At 53.2% G+C, this 23,206-nt stretch overlaps 1 protein-coding gene and 1 pseudogene across 1 annotated transcript; both read right to left on the minus strand.

Annotated features, from left to right (window-relative positions):
- Nucleotides 1-4,926: 4,926 nt before the first annotated feature.
- On the minus strand, nucleotides 4,927-18,082 carry LOC136142312 (ADP/ATP translocase 3-like; annotated as a pseudogene).
- A 74-nt stretch (nucleotides 18,083-18,156) lies between these two features.
- Nucleotides 18,157-20,367, minus strand: LOC136142313 (paraneoplastic antigen Ma6F-like). The gene is made up of 3 exons (XM_065900305.1): nucleotides 20,225-20,367; nucleotides 19,662-19,669; nucleotides 18,157-19,256 (listed from the first exon to the last, which is right to left on the minus strand). Exons 1-3 carry the CDS (start codon nucleotides 20,365-20,367, stop codon nucleotides 18,157-18,159), a joined length of 1,251 nt encoding a protein of 416 aa, XP_065756377.1.
- Between the last annotated feature and the right edge of the window lie 2,839 nt (nucleotides 20,368-23,206).

A 23,206-nucleotide genomic window follows, 5' to 3' on the forward strand; every position in this document is an offset into this window, starting at 1 on the left:
CTCGGGACTCCACGTCCCCGGCTCGGTGGCGTGCGCCCTGCTGTGGGACTGTCCTGTGGCCGCCATAGGGCAGGGCCGGGCCCCGGGCATGTGGGCCAGAAATGGAGGGTCTGCCCTGCGGGGAGCGGGCATGGCCGGCGCCCATCTTCCTGGCGAGAGGCCACCCGCGGGGCCCTCAGGAAGGGAGACTGTGGGGAGACGGAGGGCCGCCGGGTGGGGTGTAGCGGAGGCACCGTTTTGAGGACCCGGGGGGGGGCGGGACCCGTGGGCTCCGGTGGCCGTTAGAAGTTCCTCTGTGTGTTGTCATGCCCTCTGTTCAGTGGTTTCAGTCAATGTTTCTGTTTAATAAATTTCCCTGAACGTTTCATCTGAGTCTGGCCTCTGCTGTGGGCAATGGAGTGAAGGGGCTGCTGTGGTGGGGTCATGGTTGGGGGCAGCAGCAGTGGCCTGGCACCCCGAGTCGGCACGGAGGTACGGTCCTGGCAGGGTCCAAGAGGGTCCGTGTGGTCTCCTGGGCTGGATGGAGCCGGGCAGCAGGGCCTTGTGGGCACGGGCCATGGCTGGTTGGGTCCCCGGGAAACTCGGGGAGTCCCCGGGAACCAGTGGGTTAGGCGTCAGGGGGAGGGGGAGGGACGGCAGGTAGGACCAGAAGCTCCAGGATCCCTGGCAGCTCTGTGGGGCTCGGGGCACCCAGACGGTTTAGAGAGGTCACGTGTGCCCTCCCAAGGACCAGCCGGCCACAGAAGGGTCCGGGCGTGAGGTCAGAGGCCCCTGCCAGGAACGCAGTGCAGGATTCCGGGGTGGGGGGTGTTTGCCCACCTGCCTGAGATCCGTCTACCCCTGCCGGCCCACAGCGGCCTGCCCTGGTCTAGGCGCTGAGGGACGTTTGGAGACCTGGGGCTATGGGGTGGCCGAGGGAAGGAGGGCCGCCCAGCAGGAGTTGCAGAGCCCTCAGGCCCTGGGTGGGGGCACAGAAAGGCAGGGAGAGCTGTCCTCCACTTTAAGTCCTGGGCGGGGCGGCTCCCCGAGGGGCAGGGGCGCCCCCACCCTGTCCCACTCCCCTGCATCACTCCTGTGTCCTGGGAGCAGGTAGGAGGCGGGGGGGGGGGTTGGGGTCCTGTGAGTGGGAGGCTGTAGATGGGGCCCCGGGATGACCCCTTCCTGCCCAGAGGCTGGCTCTGTACCCCCGGGGCCCTCGGTGCCACCCGAGGGCATCGGCCAGGGTTGGGGGCCCTAGTGATCCAGGAGAAGCCTCCCTGACCCTGAGACCGTGCCCTGTGGTCCTGCGCGTGCGTGCCCCGGGAGGGTGCGCGTTTGCGTTCGGCGAGTGTGCGCCTGCGCGCGCCGCCATTTCCTGCAGCCCCGAGCTTGTGTCCGGTGCCTATCGGGAAACAGGACCGTCCACACAGCGAAATGGCTACCGGGGGCGCGAGAGGCCTCAGTGTCGCTTCTCCCGCGGTCGTGCCCGCTCCTGCCGCTAGATGGCGCGCGAGGATCACAGTTGGTCCGGGCCGCCCGTCTCGGGCACCCCGGCCTCCTGCTGCCCTTCCCCCGTTGGCCTGGAGGACGTGGGTGGTCTCGCCGGCCTTGCGGCTGAAGCAGCCCCGCCCCCCGACCACGTGTGCACCTTCGCCGCAGTGCCGGCGGAGGCGGGAGAGAGGGAGGGAGCTGGGTGCCCGCAAGGAGCCAACGGGGCTGTTTGGCGGGGTGCCCTGGTGTCGGTGGTCTCTGGGCGCTGGCCTTCAGAGCTGGCCGGGGCCAGGAGCTGTGGACACGCGGGGAGGGCGGCTCGACCCTCCAACCACGAGGGACCTCGGGCGGAGATGTTGCTCTGGGCGCTGGGGCTCCGTGGGGAAGGGGCCTCTTTCCTAAGAGGTGGGAGAAGGAGGGGAATGGGGTGGGCAGGGACCTCCTGCAGAGCAGTGGAGCCTTTTCCTAGCTCAGAGTTCATGGAGCCTTTCCTTGTTCTGTGGTCGAAAGTGAGTAGAAGAGGACTGAGGGGATTGTCCAGGTTACCGAGTTGCAGAGCTATAGGCTTCTTAAGTCTGGGACCTGTGCTGCTTTCATCACATTATGTATTGCTCCCAGTTCGTGGGTAGTTATTACCCCTAAGGCCTTGGTGAGCCTGGTGGACCCATACTGATAGCTCTGGCAGTCTGTCCAAACGTAAGGGAGGGGTGCCTCTTAACCTGTCCTATTTGTCATCTAACCTCCTGCCTCCCAGATGCTAATGATGGTGCGCCAACACCTCTATTCTATGTAGACATCTAACATTACTATTCATGCCAGACAGACCCTCTGTGTCATTTAACTAAAACTCAACTGTTACACTCTGGGTGACATGATTGTGGCTCTCGTTGTCTCCCTTTCCACAGTCAGGTTCTGCCTTTCAGCCTTATTTGATTTTTATTCTTTCTAGCAAAACCTCTCCCTGAATTAAGGCCAGGCACAGCACAGGTAATTTTGAGGTTTATATTTCAAGTCCTAAGAGCCCCCATTTCCCATAGCACCAGCAGTTCAGGGAAGAGTACCGCCTCCATCCCTTATTCTCGGTAGAATCGGGCCTTTCTTTTTCAGCTAGCCCTCAGTCTTCCCCTTGTGCCCGATATCTGGGCAAGCTGGTAAGAAAGCCTGGGTGCTCCTTCCTTTGGCACCAGAGGGAGATTAGAACCATGTATGCCCCTGACCACATGTGAGAACTCTCACCTCGGCCCCGCCCCCTCACATGGTAAAATCCCAGGCCACTCTCTATCCTTTGTTCTCACAAGTCACTTTACAACTGGTTGAGAGGCTTGCCCTGCTCTCTTGAGAACCCTTGATTCTGTAAGTAATGAACCATTTCTTGACTTCTTGGTGTGTGTGTGTGTGTGTGTGTGTGTGTGTGTGTGTGTGGTGTCATTGGTCTCCATGTCCAAAGCAAATTTTGGGTGGGGGGTCTGTCTGTCTCTCAGGTTACGTTGGTGGAAATTATGTGCAAGTCTATGGAACTGCCCCCCCACCCCCCACACACAACCAAGAGAGTCAATTACAGACAATATCACAGGAAGCATGGCAGAGATTAGAGCTGCTCTGAAAGATGTAGGGGTGGTGGTCCCCATCATATCTCCATTTACTTTGCCAGTCTGTTCACTGCAGAAATTGGATGAATTCCATAGAGTGACTGTATACCCCAGGCTTCACCAACTATTAATTCCAGTTGTGGATGCTGTGTGCTGGACGTGGTATAATCGCTCAAGCAGATGAATAAGGCCTTAGGTCCATGTTACGTGGCCATTGATTTGATGAGTGCATTCCTTTCTATTCCAACCAATCAAAGAAAGAGGATAAGAAGCAGTTCACAATTATGTGGACATCTTTATTTACAATTTGGTCCACTACCATGTTAACTCTCCTGCCCTATGTCATATCTGTACTCTCTTATAACATAGTACAAAGAGATGTGGATCATCTAGACAGCCCATAGAACATCAGATCAGTTACACTGACACCATCATACTGATTGGACAGGAAGAGTAAGAGGCCTCTCTAAGACACATGGCGTCTCAAGAACATGGGAGATAAACCCTATGAAGATTCAGGGACCTGACATTTCAGTGAAGTTTTTAGGAGTCCAGTAATCAGAGGCATGCCAGGATGCCCCCTCCAAAGTACAAGACGAATCATTGCGTCTTGGATCCTCCAGCACAAAGAAGAAAGTAGCACACCTGGTAGGCCCCAGGATTATTGCTGCGGTCCATATATCAGGTTACACAGAAGGCTGAGAGCTGGGGTGCAGGAGACAAACCTGCATCAGAGGTGGGGTGCAGGAGAGGAGCCTGCGGCAGAGGTGGGGTGCGGGAGAGAAACCTGCAGCAGGTCCAGGCTGTGGTGGAAGTAGCCGTGTGGACCATCTTATACGACAGACCCCATGGTGTCAGAGGTATCAGTAATGGGCAAGGATGCAGTGTCAAGTTCAAGGCCAGCCCCTGTAAGAGAATTGCCACTCAGTCCCCTGGGGTTCTGGAGGAGGGTCATGCCATCAGCATCAGAGATTCTATGTCTTTCTAGAAATAGCCTCTGGTGTGTTTCTGGGCCCCGGTAGAGACAGATGCTTGACTATGGGACACCAACTGACTCTGTGTCTGGAACTTCTCATCATGAGCTGGGTCCTGCCAAGTCAAAATCAGATGGCAACTCACTGTAGGATGGCAGTGGTGCATCTGGAATGCGGGCTGGGCAGGGACAGAGGTGTGAGTAAGGTTTGTGAGCAGTAGCTCAGGCCCTCACGTTACGCGTCACAGTCATACCAGAGCTCCTCCCTCAGCTCACACTATGGCCACATGATCCCATACAGCCAGATGAAGGAGGAGGAAAAGGCCTAAGCTTGGCTTTTGGATGGATTTGCTTGGTCTTTGGATACAAGTTGGAAATGGATGGCAGTTACATTCTAGCCACACCTAGGGATGTCCCTGAAAGAAAAGGGGGAGGGAAGATCTAAACCCCTACGTGGGTTAGGGTGGAGGGACAAAGGGTGTTTTTTGTTTTTCGTTTGTCTGTGTCCTGGTTTTATTGTTTTGCAGCAGAATGCCCAACATTGAACATAACTGCAAATACGTGGCTGTGCCAAAGATAATAATGCTTAAGTACAAATGGGAGACATGGTTTTTTAAAATAAATACTTAAATAGAAGTTGGTCCTATGACAACCTGAAGTCTAGGTCTGGTAGGAGCTGCCTCACCTGTGGACCCATGAAGACATCACGATTCCACTCCCTCCCTAATCAATACATGGACACAGGGTGCCAACGGTCGTGATCACAATGAGCCTTTTGCCAGAGCCACCTCCAGCTCTCCACAAACATGGTGAAATTTCTCGAAGGTCAATGGTCCATAAAAGTTAAGTATTCTATGTGGTTCTCTTGGGTCCGTGTGTCCAGCGGGGTGGGGCCTAGATGACCTCCTTCAGGTCATCGTACAGGACCAGCATGAAGGCACCACCCATGAGGCAGAGGACGTTGGACAGGCGCCCTTGAAGAAGGCTATGCCCCTTTCGTATTTGAAGATCTTCTGCTAGCAGTTAAGAGTCCCCCTGTACATGATGTTGGCTCCTTTGTGCCCTGACTGCATCCATCTGCCGCCACTTGGTGTTGAAGGGGCAGGAGACCATGCTGGCCACCACTGTCATGTTCTTGGAGTCAAGGAGCGTGACTTTGGTGCTGTCGTACATGCCGAAGTATGTGGCCTGGTAGATGACGATGCTCCGCACGGAGATGCTGAAGCCCTGGCGTAGACCCCGGATGCCGTCAGACCTGGTGATCTTCACCAGGCTCCTAATCCTTTGAACTCGATGTCAGATTTCCCGAAGTCAGCCGCCAGGTGGGTTCTGGTGAAATCCAGGGGGTAGACGAAGCAAGAGGGAGGTGGCTCTGGCCACCCCACCGGAGGCCAGATTGCCAGCAAAATAATTCCAGAACTGCGTGTGCTTGTCCAAGGCCCCCAGGAAGATCTGCTTGTACTTATCCTTGAAGGCGGAGTTAAGGACTTGAGTGGGAAGTAGTGTATGACCCAGGCTGTCCGTCCAGAAGGACGGCACACCCTGCTCCTTGGGGCTGCGCACGATGCAGTCCACGATGCCCTTGTACTGCTCGTCGGCTGTGATCTGCTTGCTGGTGTACTGTACCTGCACAGCAGTTTTACCCACTCCATCGGGGCCACAGCCATCTTGGAGATGGTGGCGGCAATGCCTCTGGCCAGGAAGTCCTTGGCAAAGGAGAGGGCCTGTTTCGTTGTGGTGGCAGAACGGGCAGCTCAGTGAGTGGAAAACAGAGTGGAGGCACAGAGAGCTGGAGGGTGAGCACTGCTGGTCAGCCCTGTTGCCGCCGGGACCGAAAATGCAGGCCTGGCATCCCATACAAGATGGTATACTGTCAGGGGATATACTTCAGACTGAAGGATGTGTCTGAGTGGGCGCACGAGCATGGGATCCTCTGGTATCACACATTCCATCACCCAGCTGAAGCACATGCTTAGAGGCGATCCTCTGCAGTGATGGGGTGCCATCCTCCAGAATGCAACATATGCACTGCATCTGAGACCTCCATGTGGCACTGTGTCCCCAATAGGAAGAATACGTGGGACTGGGAGCCGAGGGGTGGAAGCCAGAGTGGCCCCACTTTCCATCTTCCCTAGTGACCTACTTAGGTGGACATCGTGTGTCACATCTCCTTAGCTCACCAGGAGACACAGCCAGAGTCCTGTGGTGCTTATAGATATGACTGCTGCCCGGCATTTTTTTGTCCTCTGTGTCCAGAGACCGGCAGGCAGGAAGAGTCGCCATTTCAGCAGTAACCAACACTTACCAAGGAAGAGGGAGAACTGCTCTTACAGCTGGAATATGTGCGGAACACAGATGATGTGCTTACGTGACTCTTGGTACTCATTTGCCCAGCTGTGCCTGTGAATGGCCAAGTGCAGCAATTCTGCCCTGAGAAGGGTATGGATACCAGGGACTCAGACCTCAGGGATGAAGGAAAGTGACCAAGACTGCGGAGGTGATAGCAGAGGGTGAGGGAGACCTAGAATGGGCAGTGGAGGAGGGAGGTAATGAGTAGCTGTCACAGCTGCAAGACCAACTGCATCAATGGCGTTGTACTGTGTCCCACCAATTTCTCTCTTCTAAGTGGACACTCAAGAAGACAGGCACATGGGAACCATAGAGAAACTGCTCCCTGAACATATGTATATGGAATAGTGGATCTGTGTGGCACAAGGGGTGGACCGGGGCAGCTATGGAAGTTCACCGCTTAGATGTCACTTTAAGACAGGAGTGCAGTCAGCTGACAGCACCCAGATGCAATGCTTTCAGGATCCACTGCAGCATTTGCACAGAGGTCATGCTATTCCCAGGCAGCACCCAGTCTACGACTTAGCACAGCAGGGCTACTAGAATTATTTCTGCTCAGTGTGGGACTCCTCAATGGGCCGTCTTTGCACCAGAGCTCCCAGTGGGCTGGCCAAGACTTTCTCAAAGCTGCACCATCGTCTAAGGCGCTCCCTTCCAGCCCTTCTTCCATCTCCCTCCTTCCACAGGTGTCTTACATTCACTGTGGTCTGAAGGCTCTTCCTGCCTACCCCCCTTTATCTTTCTCAGTAAATCTTTTGCACTTTCTAACTCCATATTGGCTTCCTGGCGGACCTGAACTGACACATTTCATTTGAGGCTAGAGAGTACTCCTCTTCTTTCATGGTGAAGGTAGGAGAAAAGCCAAAACACTCTTTCCTCCTAAAAATTTCCTTTAAAAATTACCTTCGAAATATTTTATCTTCTCTTAAATAGCATTGATGGGATGGTGCTTGCTGAAGTGGCTTTGCCATATTTTAGTAAATTCAGCACTGTAGGGGGTTTGTTTGAGGGATTTGGGAGCTGCTCACACGCAACAAGCTTTATTGGGTTGCGTGTGCTCCGTAGCGTGAGACCATCCAGAGGCTTATGGGTGGGCTAAGGAAACACCACCCAGAAGGAGAGGAGGGTAAGGTAACTGTTAAGGGAGAGGAATCAGAGAGGAGGCTTAAATGTCCTGGTGATGGCACTCAGCAGCACGGCAGGGAGTCTCTAGGTCAGAGAATTCTGAAGGGCAGCAGTGGCTTGGCGTCTTATCAATGACCAGCGGATGTGGGGTAAGGTGTCCTGGGAATTGCAAGGCAGGCAGGCCCTAATTGACTAATAATCTTCTGGCTTGGGCTATTTTAAAAATAATTTAATGTGTAAAAACTGGAGTTTGGCACCAGTGGGATTTTGAGCTAATGAATCTCAGCCTGCAATGAAGAAATAGAAAAGTGAGGGGCCAATACACAGAGGCCATCTGAGGCTGATTTATATAACAAGCATTTTGATGTATTTCTGTTGAGAACGGAGACCGTGCAGGGACTTAGCACCTCCTGTCCTCAGGTTTGGGCTAAAACCCTGAGGAGATGGGCAACATTCCATTTAACATCCTGTTACATATTTAATAAATATGTATTCAATAAATATGTATATAGCTATGTTCTGCCATGCATTGCCCCAGGTGCTAGAAGTACAATGGATAGCAAAACCACTCATGGTTCCTACCATCATGGAGCTTTGAATTGCGGGAGGAATTGCACAAATACATATGTAATCATTATGTTAAGTGCTTGAGAAAGGCAAGTACTACGAGACTGCTACAAGAGTGTGTTAGAGAGGAACTTAAGTTAGATGGAGGCAGGAGCGCCACTTGAGGTGCCCTTGGTGAAGGGACATGGATGCTGAGACCTGAAGGATGAGTAGGAGTTGGCCAGGCAAAGAGTGAGGGAGGTTGTGCTCAGGCAAAAAGAACAGAGTATGCAGTGGGCACAAAAGTGACCTCTACCTCAGCCACCCACTTCTGCTGTCACTTTCCAGGCTTTGTCATCTCCTGTAACTGCCCCCACCTTGATCAGTGATTCAAGCATCCCCGCTGTGGTCATTTTCCAACCTCTTCAGGGCCTTCAGGCATTGCCTTTCTCTGTCTCTACCTGTCAGCCATCTCCTTTTTCACTTAATCTTTATTTAAATGACTTTACTCAGGTATAATTAAAATGCACATATTTAAAGTGTACAGTTTGATAAAGGTTTCTCATATCCTTTTTTTTTTCTTTCTTGCGGTACGCGGGCCCCTCACCGCCGCCGCCTCTCCCGTTGCGGAGCACAGGCTCTGGACGCGCAGGCTCAGCGGCCATGGCTCACGGGCCCAGCCGCTCCGCGGCACGTGGAAGAGATCTTCCCGGACCGGGGCACGAACCCGTGTCCCCTGCAGTGGCAGGCGGACTCTCAACCACTGTGCCACCAGGGAAGCCCTTCTCCTACCCTTTTGAAGTCCCTCCCTCCTGTATCCTGCAACCTTGCTAAACTCACTTATTACTTCTAGCAGCCTTTTCTTGGTAGATTCTATGAGATTTTTCTACACAGAAAATGTTGTCTTCAGATAACAGCAGTTTTCTTTTCTAATAATGAATACCTTTTATTTCTTTTTCTTAACATGAGACAAAACTCTTCTCTGTCTTAGAAAGGCTTTCTGCTCAGCTCCTTAGCTTCTGACTCAGTCCTCTATCTCTTCTTTGTCATTGCAATCTTGGCTCCTTAAATCTCCAATTTTGTGTCTCCAGGCCCGTGAGACCACTGAAAGCTGTGCTGTTTTTTTGGTCCCCAGATATATCCATCTACCTGGATGAAGCCTGAATTCTCAGCCTCCTTCACTGCCCTAGAATTGGCAAACGTCCCCAGAGGAGAAGCAGCTGCAAAATACCAGTGTACCTTTCCATGGTTCTCCTCCTGCACGGTGGCCCCTTAAGTTCTGATCACTTCAGGAGGTCTCCAGTGCTTTAAACTGATCTTTTCCGTCATATTTTTAAAAATTGTTTTTGCTATTTAGAATGTTATTATTATTAAATATTGCACATATACAAAAGAAAGATAATGTATCGTGTACATTAACAGTCCAAGGAATAGTAGAAAACCAAACGCCCATGAATCTGTAACAGAGAAGAACAAACCTAACTCCATATTCGATCTATTCCTTTAGCTCTAATCTCTGTGCTTAGTTATGCTGGCTCTGAACCTTTGTCTCTTCAATCAGTAAAAGAACATCGCCTATAGCCTGAAATATACAATAGTCTTTTCTCAAGGCTCTGCCTCCCAGGCTTAACCGTTAAAGCCATAACACTTTCATTCATATAGACAGAAAAAGTTATAGAACAGCAAGTAAAATTTGTCTTATTGAAGGTTTACAGGAACTCCGTGACCTGACCTACCTGGACACCTGCGAGAACAAGAGACTATCACGTCCTCTCTGAGGTCTGGCCAGCACCGAGAGGTCTGCAACAACCAGCCACACCCCCTCCCCTTTTAGTATAAAAGGAGCCTGAATTCTAACTTGGGTAAAATGGTTCTTTGGGATATGAATCTGCGATCTTCTCAGTCTGCTGGCCTTCTGAATAAAGTCGCTGTTCCTTGCCTCAACACCTTGTGTCTCCATTTATTGGCCTGTCATGTGCCGAATAGTATGAGCTTGGACTCGGTAACAAATCCACCATGAAGGTAAGCTTTAGGTACAGGGCCCCCTGACCCTCCTCACTTATATTCAGTCCCGGTCCACCCTCATGCAACTATTCTACATTATTGTTATTTTAAAAAATTCATTTAAAATGAGATATAATTGACGTATAACTGTGTAAGTTTAAGGCGTACAATGTGTTGACTTCATACATTTATATGTTGCAATGTGTTACCACCTTAGGGTTAGCTAACATGTCTGTCACATCACATAATTATCATTTATTTTTTGTGGTGGGGACACATGTCATGTTTTAATGGGATTTTCCTGTTGTTCTCTATAGGAGCGTTTGTCTGCCAAAAACTACCCTGTCGTACCCATTAAGCAGAAGTCAAATCAATAAAATCATGACACCTTCAATGTTTCTCAAATTTTACCACCTGTTCTCATCTCTTCTACCACCATGTAGTCCAAGTTATGACCACATATCCCCTATACTAGTCCAGTAGCCTCCTACATTGATCTGTATCCACTTTGCCTCCTTCTTATGCATTCCTCATAGAGCAGCCAGAATTATTTTTAAAAAACAAATCATATTATGTTACTTCCATGCTCAAAACCCTTCAATTCTTCCTACTGCTTTCTTAGCATAAAATGAAAAACATTTTTAATCACAATAAATGGCATTGGCTGAGTTGTGATAATGTTCCATGTACCAGGCACAGTACCGTTTGACCTTCATAGTAATGCAAATGATTATTTCCATTATTTCCCTTGTTTATACCAATGAGTAAGTAGAAATCTATAAAGCTGAATTTAATTGGTTAAGGACACAGTTAGAAGTGGTGAAGCTGGAATTCCAAGCCAGGCCTTTTCAGCTCCAATGTACGTGTTTGAAACAGGTTAGATATAGATATATAGATACCTGACTTCTTCAGGGCAGGCAGGTAGACTGGAGACCCAGGGAAGAGTTAATGTTACAGCTTGAGTCCGAATGCAGTCTGCAGGCAGAATTTCTTCCTCTTTGAGGGACTTCAGTCTTTTCTCTTAAGACCTTCAACTCTTTGGATGCAGTGCACTCAGATTATGGAAAATAATCAGCTTTATTTATAGTCACTGATTCAAATGTCAATCACATCTAAAAATACCTTCACAGCAACATCTAGAGACATGTGTAACCAAGCAACTGGGCAGTACAGCCCAGCCAAGTTGACACATAAAATCACCCACCATACTACCTGACTGTATTTTCATTGTAAAGAATGCAAACAGTGGGAAGTATAGAGAAGAAACACTGAGAGTCACACTCCCACCTCTGTCCCCTTTACCTCCACAGAGATGAACACTGTCAACCTCTCAGTGAACATCCTTCCGGAGCACTGCCTATTCCTTTAACATTCATACATATAAATAAATAAATAAATAAATAAATATATATATATATATATATAAAAATTTGGTTTATTTTATTTAAATGGGATCATTCTATAAGTATTGCTTGTGTCTTGTTTTCCCTCTTGATTGGTAAGTCACATATATTTATCTTTTATTTTTTTACTTAGACAAACAAAACATTTATTCAGTGCTTACAATATTAGGTGATACAATTGAGTGAAAAGCAAGAGTCCATCTTTGACCCCCTTCCTGAACCTCGCTCTCTTCCTCAAAGGTAAACACTGTTATCGTTTGGTGTGTACACATGCAAACTTTGGACACAATATTACACACGGAGCTGAAGATGACAGAGTGTGACTCTGCATCCCCTTCGTGTGCTCTATTCTTCTCCATCTTTACCCCTGCATAACTTATGTCAAGAATGGCATGTTATGACATTGAGATTATGTCATGAGACAAAGTCTATATTAATAAGAGAGAAGGTTGTTTGTCTTGCAAGTGTGACACTATGAAGCATATGAAAAGTTTAAGACTATTCCTATGGAGGACTGTCAGTGGCTGACAGCTGTAAGCATCACCCTTTCCCTTCAAACTTGGGGCCAGGAGCTATTAGCTCCCAGGTTGAGGGATGGGTATATAAAGGTCAAGAATAATTTTTCAACCAGAAAGCCAAGACTTTGTTTTACTGTGTGGATTTATTACACAATTATCTGCAGGAACTTTCCAACAGAAGATATCAGGGGAAGGGAGCATTTTGAGATGGGGAGCTTATCCTGGGTTATCAGGATGGGCCTTAAATCCAATCACAACTGTCCTTATAAGACAGAAGCAGAGGAGATCTCTCTCTCTGTCTCTGTCTCTCTCTCTGTCTCTCTCTCTCTCTCTCACACACACACACACACACACACACATACACACACACGGAAGAGGAGAAGGTGATGTGAAGCAGCACAAAGAGATTGGAAGATGCTGACCTTGAGGTGATGCAGACACAAGCCAAGGAATGCTGGCAGCCAACAGAAGCTGGAAGAGGCAAAGAAGAATTCTACTCTAGAGCCTCCAGAAGTAGCTCAGCCCTGTCAACCTTGGATTCAGCTCAGTGATAATAATTTTGAATTTCTGGCCTCCAGAACTGTGATAGAATAAATTTCTGTTGTTTTATACCACCCAGTTTGTGGTAATTTGTTAGAGCAGCCATAGGAAACTCATACGGGACCAAGTCTAACTGTTTAAGTGTCAGCCACAACTTCCATACACACCTAGTGTGCCAGTGCTAAATGTCAGATGCTCGCAGAGGAGGTAGGAGCTTTGGAGAGGCAACCGCCAACATGCTTGGATCCACAGGCTCCAGCAGTAGGAACAATGCATAAAGATTTTGACCTTGGGGGTCTCCCTGCGACTGAGGAATGGAAAGAGAAATTAAAGGGGAATCTGAGGACTTGGATCAATGTTTACTCCCCTGTGAGTGGTTTGTGAGGTAGACAAAGGAAGGCAACAGTGAATAGAGTTACAGGGTCCTCATTCTTTAAGCGAGCACTCTAGGGGAGAGGCTTGGTCAGAGGCCAATGATTCGAGGGGCCATATTAATAAATTCTTAATTAATTAGTGGCACTTTGGCAGAATCTTAAAGCTGTAATGAGTCTGTGCACCGTGGTGCACAAGAAATCTAGGGGACATGGGATGGCTATGCATGGCAGGATGCTGGGAAAATGGAGACAGAGACTGACTGGAGATCAGGACGCCCTAGACCACGTCAGAGGCCGCCTATGGTTGTATGCAAGGTTCAGGGGAAAGGGGGAAGACATAGAAATAGTCACTGCTATTTGTACTCTGTTTAATGCCCTTTAAATCAATCTTATGAACTTTAAAGCAACCAGTTAATAATAATAACTTTAGAAAGACAAATGGCCAAGATTCCTCTGAATGAATATTCCCTTGTTAGTTCTGGATTTGACAAAGTAACTTTCCCCAAACCTTTAAACACTGGCTACAAAACTAATCAAACACTCCTAAGCATTTAAGGAAAATTACCTGTATATCGGACTGTCTTTACTGTTTCAAATACCCTTAAAAGCCTGGAGGAGAGAAGCTTTAACTGTCAGGCTCTCAGAGACAGGGGGCTAGATTCCAAGTCTGTGACCGCACTAGGACCTCCCACCAGCAGGGGGCAGTGGTCCAGACAGCGCGGCCTCTTGACTGGCCGAGGGGGGAAGGCTCTGAGAAGTGATGAGGATGCTGCTAAGCTTGTTGCAGCCCCTCACAAGCCTGAACGGCTCAGGAAGTGCTTTCCCCACAGTACGCTGGGGAACAGAAGGTGTTTCTCCTCGATTCCTGCAGGGAACACGTGTGTGCGGTACACATACCGTCCAAATGGGGGCGGATCACAACCAGTCCGGATGTCCCAACCAGAGTTAAAGTGGGCTTGCCGAGGCAGCTCTGGGGAGTTGCTCTGGGCGGCAATGGATTCAGCCTGGTTATAACGCTCTGGAACAGCTTTTTCCCATTGAGAACACTCAAGGAGGAAGACAAGATCCGATGGAACACTGCAGCTGGAGAGGCGTGGAAGCGGGAGGAGCGGAGACACGCGGTACAGGGAGCTCTCCACATCCCAAGGGAAGAAGTTGTATTCCTTTTTCCTTTGTTTCTCTTTTGGGAAATGCTGTTAGTGCTCTTTTCCTCACGGTTTCCACTTCTTTGTCTTCCTGGGAGAGTTACTCAGTGTTAACTTTCAGCTATCTAATTTAGTCATCAGTGGTATCCTTCCTTCTATCGGAATATTTTATTTTATTTTATTTATTTTTGCCTGCATTGGGTCTTCATTGCTGCGCTGGACTTCCTCTAGTTGCCACTAGCGGGGGCTACTCTTCCTTGCGGTGCGCGGGCTTCTCGTTGCAGTGGCTTCTCTTGTTGTGGAGCGCGGGCTCTAGGCGTTCAGGTTTCAGTAGTAGCAACACGCGGGCTCAGTAGTTATGGCACGCGGGCCCTAGAGCATGCAGGCCTCAGTAGCTGTGGTGTGCAGACCCTAGAGTACGCAGGCTTAAGTAGTTGTGGCGTGCAGGCTCAGTAGTTATGGCACACGGTGGCTTAGCTGCTCCGCAGCATGTGGGATCTTCCTGGACCAGGGATTGAACCCGTGTCCCCTGCATTGGGAGGCAGATTATTAACCGCTGAGCCACTAGGGAACCAGAATATTTTCTTAATTCAGGCAACAGAAGTTTTAAACTTCAAGAATTCCCATGACTTCTTTTCAAATTAGCCTCTAGTATTCTCCAGGTTAGTTAGATACGTCCCTAGTCTGTGGTTAGTGGCAACAAAGACACTGCACCCAGAAGGCTTCTGGAGTGAGGATTAACCTTTGCAGCAACCTGTAGGAGACTCCCGGATTTGACATTGCAACCCATGCAGGGATAGGGCACTAAAGCTGTCACTGCACAGAATGGACAGCTAATGGTGTTGGTGCGTTTAAGATTTTAGTTCTTTGACTACCCCGTCCAGGGCATAGAAGCTGTCTGGGCTGGCTAGCTATTAGCTTCAAGGGCCCAAATACCTGTGGCCATAGAACCTCAATACTTAATTTGCAAAGTGAACAAACATGCTCAAATTGAAATCTTTTGCAGGCTAACCAGGTCTGCAATTTTCAGACTTGCCTGAGGAAATACTGTTTTGTCCTCCCCCGAGCACACTCAGCGCCAGGGGCTCTCGCTTCTCGTACCCCAGACGCACAGCCCACCCGTCTTGCCACCGCCCACCGGAGGCCGGAGCCCCCTAACGGACACGAGCATCCTCCCCGCCACCCCACGCCCCGCCCCGGCGGGAGCTCCCCTAACGCCTACCGCAGCCACGCCCGAGACTCCTCCCCATCGACCCCCGCCTCAGCCAGGAGTAGCTCCCCCTTCCTCCCGCCACACGCAGCAGCCGTTAGCCCTCCCCTCCCGTCTCGGCCCCCGGGGTGGGGGGTGGGGTGGGTTGGGGGGGTGGGGGATGGGGCCCGGCCGTCCCGTGCTCCCCACCCCCGCAGCCAGTCATCCTCTCCTCTGGCCCCAAAGCCGGCCCCACCCGACTGGCAGCAAGCCCTCCGCTCCGGCCCCCCACCCACGCTTAGCCATTAGCCCCACCCTCTGCACCCCGACTCCAGAACGCCCCCCACCAGCCACCCCGGAAGCCAGCGGTCCTCCCCTCTGACCCGCTCACTGGGGGACCCTTCCCTCAGCCCCCCTTCAGCCCGCTACCCTCTGCCGCCGCTCCCCCACTCCCAACCGAGCAGCCCGTAGCCCTCCCCCGACCTCCACTCCTTCCCAGAGCCCCCGGTACCTGCAGAGTCCAGCCCCCGGCAAAGCCCCCGCCTGTCTCCTGACTTGCTCTGACTCTGTGGATGGCTCCGGAGTCCCGCTCACGAGGGGCTGAAGAGCTCGTCTCAGCAGAGCAGCCAGGAACTGTGCTGCCGACTGTCCCAGGCACTCTGTGCGAACGCCACGTGCGTTTCCGGCTGCTCCCGGAAGCCCCAGGAAGATGAGGGAGAACGTTCTAGACGTCTCTTTACAGGGAAAGTGGTTGGATCAGAAGAGCACGTGAGGAGGGGCTTTGCTACGGAAGCACCAATAGCCACGCGCACTGAGGGCCTGAGGTCCCAAGGCTTGGCGCCTCCGGAAGCAAAAGACACGCCCATTGGCCTTCCACCAATAGGAAGGCCTCCCTGCAAGGCTGCGGAGTTGGGGGAGCAAACTTGGCGATGCAGAGCCCATTGTGGCAAGTACGTCCACTTGTCTTCACAGGTGGTTTTCTACTGTGATTGATAATGTCATAAACCTATTCTTATTTCTTTGGTTTGTTTTAATTTTTGAATTTTATTTTATGTATTTTTTTAGACAGCAGGTTCTTATGAGTTACCCATTTTATACATATTAGTGTACATTTGTCAATCCCGATCTCCCAATTCATCACACCCCCCGCCCGCCCCCACCATTTTCTCACCTTGGTGCCCATATGTTTGTGCTCTACGTCTGTGTCTCTATTTCTGCCCTGCAAACCGGTTCATCTGTACCATTTATCTAGGTTCCACATATGTGCATTAATACACGATATTTGTTTCTCTCTGACTTCCTTCACTCTGTATGACAGTCTCTAGATCCATCCACACATCTACAAATGACCCAATTTCGTTCCTTTGTACAGCTGAGTAATAAATAATAGTAATAAAGCTCTTCTTCATATGGACTGATTTCTTGTATAGTTGTATCCACTAGCCATCTTCTCACATGGCACAAAAGAATGAGGCAGCCGTCTGGGGCCTCTTTTATAAGGGAGGTAATCATTCATGAGGGCTCCCCCCTCATGGGCTAATCACTTCCCAGGGCCCCACCTCCAAATCCCATCCCTTTGGGGGTTAGAATTTAACAGGTGAATGAGGGGCAGGGGTTTACAAATATTCAGTCCATAGCAGTGTCTGTCCAACTATTGTTGCTCCTATGTCCCCTTTTTCCTGCTGAGATAATCAAGGTTTTCATTTACATTTTAACTTCTCTACTGCCTTTTTAGGCAATTATCAGTTTTCGCTAAAACTTTACAATTCACCTATGAACTGGAAGAAAAACCCTCACGATGTCTGGGTCTGCAAAGTGCCTACCTTACCCTCTCCCTGGAGAGGTGTCCCATGGGTGCTGAGCAGGAATCGGACTCTGGACCCCCGCCCTCACCCGCAGCAGCCCTTTCCCTCCATTGCCCACAGCAGAGGCCAGACTCAGATGAAACGCTCAGGGAAATTTATTAAACAGAAACATTGACTGAAACCATTGAACAGAGGGCATAACAACACACAGAGGAACTTCTAACGGCCACCGGAGCCCACGGGTCCCGGCCCTCCCCCCAAGGTCCTCAAAAAGGTGCCTCCGCTACACCCCACCCGGCGGCCCTCCGTCTCCCCACAGTCTCCCTTCCTGAGGGCCCCGCGGTGGCCTCTCGCCAGGAAGATGGGCGCCGGCCATACTCGCTCCCCCCAGGGCAGACCCTCCATTTCTGGCCCACATGCCTGGGACCCGGCCCTGCCCTATGGCGGACACAGGACAGTCCCACAGCAGGGCGCGCGCCACCGAGCCGGGGACGTGGAGTCCCGAGGAACAACGGGGTGGCCCAGCAGAACACAAGCCCTGGGGGGCCTCCCGTAGACCTCCTGCAGCCCCGGTCAAGGTCTTCCTTCCCAAGGTCCCAGGTGGGATCCCAGGTCCTGGGGTGGGTGCTGGCTGTGACCTCGTCCATCCCGTCCTTCCCGCCGGCTCCTGGGACTGGGCTCGGGGTCTCCACGCCGCGCAGGGCTTGGGGGAACTGCTCAGAGGAGAACACATGCACATTTCCACAACAACAGGCAGCGCTGGGCCTGAATCTATGCCCAGAAAGCACACGTCGAGCTCACGACACTGGCCCACAGAGACCAGAGCCTTGGCTGGCACGTGGCGCACCTCAGGGCTCTGCGGGGGGTCGATGGCTAGGGTGTATATGTTGGGGGGAGGGGAGCGGGGGCTGGGGGGTTCCTTGACTCCTGGGTCCCTCTGGGGCCTACAGGGACACATTTGGGCTTGCCAGTACAGGGAGCAACCTGCCCCAGGGGATGATGAATAGGGGTCCCCTCTCAGGAGGGAGGCCCAGGCACCTTGAGTAGCCCATAATATGGGACCAGTAGGCTGCCAGGCCTGGTCTCCCCCTGCCTCCAAGCCTGGGGGCCCCGGGACCTGCTGAGCCTACTGGCCTAAGGTGGACCCCGGGGAGATCATCTCTGAAGCCCCGTCTTCATTTCCCGGCTCTTCTGGGATGGGCTTGAGCCCCTCCTCGGGGCTCTCCTCGGCCTCCTGGCCTCCTGCCTGGGCGAGACCCTCTGGCTCCCAGCCAGGACCTCCTGGGGCCACCGAGGAAGCACTGCCCATCCGGCCAGGCATGGGGACCCTGGGGGCATCTGAGGGTCCTGCCTGACCTAGGCCCGCAGGAGCGGTAGCACTTCCGTCTTCCTGAGTGGCCGCGGATGCCTTGCTGGTCTCCCCAGGGCCAGGGGCTGCCCTGGCGGCACCATGGTCTTCAGGGCCCGCCTCGCCAGCCTTGGCAGTGCCGGCAACTGCCCCACTGGCCTCCTCACGTGCCGGGTGGTCCTTGGCACTACCTTCCTTGGAACGGGCGGCCTGGGCAGTGGTATCTTCACCGGCCGGGGAGGCCTTGGTGCCATGTGCAGTGGTGCCTGCGGTGATGGCCTCTTGGGCCGCGGCGGCCTGGGCGGCTGCTGCCAGGACTCCAACGTCCACACGGGCCTCTTCCTGCCCTGGGAAGTGCTCCCTGCTAGCCGGGTCGGCCTCCCGGGCCTCGGTCTTCTGGATGAGCCGCAGCATCCCCGCAAAGCTGGGAGGCCTCCTCATCAGCCGCATCGTCCTCAGCGTGTCCCGGAGCGTGTCGTTCAGCCGGGCCCGCATCAGCACCTGCCGGGCACGCGCCTGGTCCGCCATGGCCGGGTGGATGGCCCCCTTCTCCAGGGCCGACTGCAGCAGGCCTTCCAGGCGCATCACGTACGCAGAGAGAGTCTCCTGGGGCCGCTGGGCACAGGTCACGAACTTCAGCCGAGCACTCCCCCGGGGGTCCTTGTTCCCAAACACCTGCACCAGCGCGGCCAGGCAGTCCTGGGCAGCCAGCTCGGGATCTTCCGCCAGGAGGCCGCGCAGGAGGTCCAGCGCGGGGCCGCGCAAGCTCTCCACCAGCCTCCTCCTCCTCTCCCTCTCAGACACGTGGCGCCACAGGTGCAGCATGTCGTTGGCCTGCTCCAGCCAGATCTCAGAGGACTCTTCCCCGTGGCCCGGCTCTTCCATCCCAGAGAAGGTTCCCAGCTCCTGGTAGCCCATGCTGTCTAGCAGGGGCTGCAAGGCCTGCCTCCACTGCTGGGTCCCGGGCCCTGCCTCACCCATGGCGCCTGCCGCTGTCACAACTGCTTCCTCAGGCGCAGTCATTGCCTCGCCCGTGGGTCCTGCCATACTCAGAAGTCCTGCCACGCCTGCAACATTTCTGTAACCTGCAGCTCCTTCCTCATCTGACACTCCTGCTTCACCTTCATCGCCTGCTTCACCTGCAGCTCCTTCCTCACCTGCAGCTCCTGCCTCACCTGCAACTCCTTCCTCACCTGCGGCTCCTGCCTCACCTGAGGCTCCCTCCTCACCTGCAGCTCCTTCCTCATCTGACACTCCTGCTTCACCTTCAGCTCCTGCTCGACCCTCAGATCTTTCCCCACCTGTAGCTCCTGCCTCACCTGAGGCTCCCTCCTCACCTGCAGCTCCTTCGTCACCTGCAGCTCCTTCGTCACCTGCAGCTCCTTCCTCACCTGCATCTCCTGCCTCACCTGCAGCTCCCTCCTCACCTGCAGCTCCTGCCTCACCTTCAGCTCCCTCCTCACCTGCACCTCCCTCCTCACCTGCACCTCCCTCCTCACCTTCAGCTCCCTCCACACCTAAGGCTTCCTCCTCACCTGTGTCTCCCTCCATACCTGCGACTCCCGCCTCCCCTGCAGCTTCCTCCTCCCCTGCAGTTCCTGAGTGACCTGCAGTTCCTGCCTCACCTGCCCTGCCAACCACTGCTTGTCTCTGGGGCTGCTCAGGGAAATTGGGTCTATCCTGTGAATCAGCATCAGGGGCCTGGGGCAGGCAGACCACAGTCCAGGGCCCTCCCTTGCCTGGTATTTGGCGGGGGAGCAAGCTTCGATTTAAACACTCAGCAAACTCGACCAGGGCAACACTCGACCCCAGCTCCTTTCTGTAGACCTTGCCCAGCACTCGGTACCTGCCCAGGGAACGCAGGGCAGCTTGCACAGCCTCCTGGAACTCCTGGTCTTTGCAGTCATCTGGGATTCCCAGGATGAGCAGAGATCGCTGAGCGTTCACGCCCATCGACCTGCACCAGTCCCGCAATACCGCCAGAGCCATCGCCATCTTCGAGGACCTGAGGGTGGGGGGAAGCGATCAAACAGGTGTGCACAGGCTGCTGAAGTGTGGGAATCGGCCTGTGGGTGCAAAGAGGAGAGGATCATGTTTGTGCCACACAGCCCACCCTAGTGCCCCTCACAGCAGCAGTCTGGAGCACGTCTCAGCCCTGTTTTGTGTGTTTCATTTTAGGAAACTTCTTTTTGATAAATTAAATTTATTTACAAGTTAGAAGGCTAGGAACTTCCCTGGTGGCACAGTGGTTAAGAATCCACCCGCCAGTGCAGGGGACACAGGTTCGATCCCTGGTCCGGGAAGATCCCACAAGCCGCGGAGCAACTAACCCCACGCGCCACCACCACTGACCCAGCGCTCTAGAGCCCACGAGCCACAACTACTGAGTCCACGTGACACGACTACTGAAGCCCACATGCCTGGAGCCCGTGCTCTGCAACAAGAGAAGCCACCGTGATGAGAGGCCTGTGCACCGCAACGAAGAGTAGCCCCCGCTCGCTGCACCTAGAGAAAGCCCGCGCGCAGCAACAAAGACCCAACGCAGCCAAAAGAAAGAATAAAATTTAAAAATAATAACAAAAGAGCACTTGTTGCGGACGACTCAAGAAACAATAATAAAATAAAATAAAATAATTAAAAAAAAAAGACAGATAGAAGGCTCGTCACCTTTTCTACATTTCTGGCCTCAGTTTTAGGAAGCTGCCTTTTTCCCAAGGAATTTCTCAAGCCTTCCAATTTGTTAGCATAAACATTTCCATAATATTCCCCTATATCCTCTTTTTTAATGTACATCTGATCTGTAACGTTGGCCCTCTCTGATTCCTCATATTGGTGATCAGCGTTCTTTCTATTTTTCCGTGATTCATCGTTCTAGGACTTTCTCGGTCTCCTTGCTCTTTTGAAAGAAGCGCATGGCTTTGTTCGTCGTGTCCATAATTTGCTTTCTATCACTGATTTCCTCTCTTAGCTCTCTTATTACTTCATTTTATGTTTCCTTTGCTCTTCTTCTTCTAGCATCTCTACATGGACTGTTAGCTCATTGATTTTATGTCCTGACTCTTTTCTAACAGAAGCATTTAGAGGAATACAGTTTCCTCCTGTCGCTTTTTGCTGCCTCCCACTAATTTTGGTAAGTTGTGCTTTCTTAGTATTCACGTTGAGATATTTTCTAAGTCCCTCTGTGATTTTTTTTCTTTGATCCATGGGTTTCCCAATATTTGAAGATATATTATCATTAGTACCATCAAATAAAATTCCCCCGTGACGAGAAAACTTATCATGTAAACTTGCAATACTGCTAAATTTATGGAGACTTTTACAACTCTGGTACGGCGTGTCCGGGTGAATGTGCAAAGCACCCTCGTAAGGAATCTGTGTACTCTGTGTGGAGGCCAGGGCCTTGCCCTGCCCACCCACCTCTGCAATTCCTGTGCCACCCGGACAGAGGCGACCTGAAGCTCTCGATGCCTCATGCAGCGGGCCAGAGCCCCTCCCTGGACCCCCACAAATCCATCTGCCATGGCCAACAGCCTCCACCAGATCACAGCAGCCCCAGCGCCTCCCCCTCTCAGCATCACTTACGCCCCCCGTGGCCAGGCGGCTCCTCCCCGGCCCCTCGCACTACATCCCCTCCATACACCCTCCCCCACCCACCAGCTGGTGGCGCTCCGCTCTGGGCCCTGGAAGCCGGGCGCCCCGCCATGCGTACGGGCCAGACTGCCTCTCTCACCTCCCCACACCGGGGAGTCCTCCCCCGAGCACACTCAGCGCCGGGGGCTCTCGCTTCTCGTACCCCAGACGCACAGCCCACCCGTCTTGCCCCCGCCCACCCGGAAGCCGGAGCCCCCTAACTGCCACGAGCGTCCGCCCCCCCCCCGCCCCACGCCCCGCCCCGGCGGGAGCTCCCCTAACGCCTACCGCAGCCACGCCCGGGAGTCCTCCCCATCGACCCCCGCCTCAGCCAGGAGTAGCTCCCCCTTCCTCCCGCCACACGCAGCAGCCGTTAGCCCTCCCCTCCCGTCTCGGCCCCCGGGGTGGGGCCCGCCGGTGCCGTCCTCCCCACCCCCGCAGCCAGTCATCCTCTCCTCTGGCCCCAAAGCCGGCCCCACCCGACCGGCAGGAAGCCCTCCGCTCCGGCCCCCCCACCCACGCTTAGCCATTAGCCCCACCCTCTGCACCCCGACTCCAGAACGCCCCCCACCAGCCACCCCGGAAACCAGCGGTCCTCCCCTCTGACCCGCTCACTGGGGGACCCTTCCCTCAGCCCCCCTTCAGCCCGCTACCCTCCGCCGCCGCTCCCCCACTCCCAACCGAGCAGCCCGTAGCCCTCCCCCGACCTCCACTCCTTCCCAGGGCCCCCGGTACCTGCGGAGTCCAGCCCCCGGCAAAGCCCCCGCCTGTCTCCTGACTTGCTCTGACTCTGTGGATGGCTCCGGAGTCCCGCTCACGAGGGGCTGAAGAGCTCGTCTCAGCAGAGCAGCCAGGAACTGTGCTGCCGACTGTCCCAGGCACTCTGTGCGAACGCCACGTGCGTTTCCGGCTGCTCCCGGAAGCCCCAGGAAGATGAGGGAGAACGTTCTAGACGTCTCTTTACAGGGAAAGTGGTTGGATCAGAAGAGCACGTGAGGAGGGGCTTTGCTACGGAAGCACCAATAGCCACGCGCACTGAGGGCCTGAGGTCCCAAGGCTTGGCGCCTCCGGAAGCAAAAGACACGCCCATTGGCCTTCCACCAATAGGAAGGCCTCCCTGCAAGGCTGCGGAGTTGGGGGAGCAAACTTGGCGATGCAGAGCCCATTGTGGCAGGTACGTCCACTTGTCTTCACAGGT

Source organism: Phocoena phocoena, chromosome X, assembly GCF_963924675.1.
Source record: "Phocoena phocoena chromosome X, mPhoPho1.1, whole genome shotgun sequence".
NCBI lineage: Eukaryota > Metazoa > Chordata > Mammalia > Artiodactyla > Phocoenidae > Phocoena > Phocoena phocoena.

What these genes read in the sequence shown, in the direction of transcription:
- LOC136142313 (XM_065900305.1), bottom strand. Translation starts at nt 20,367, where the DNA reads ATGGCTCTGGCGGTATTGCGGGACTGGTGCAGGTCGATGGGCGTGAAC.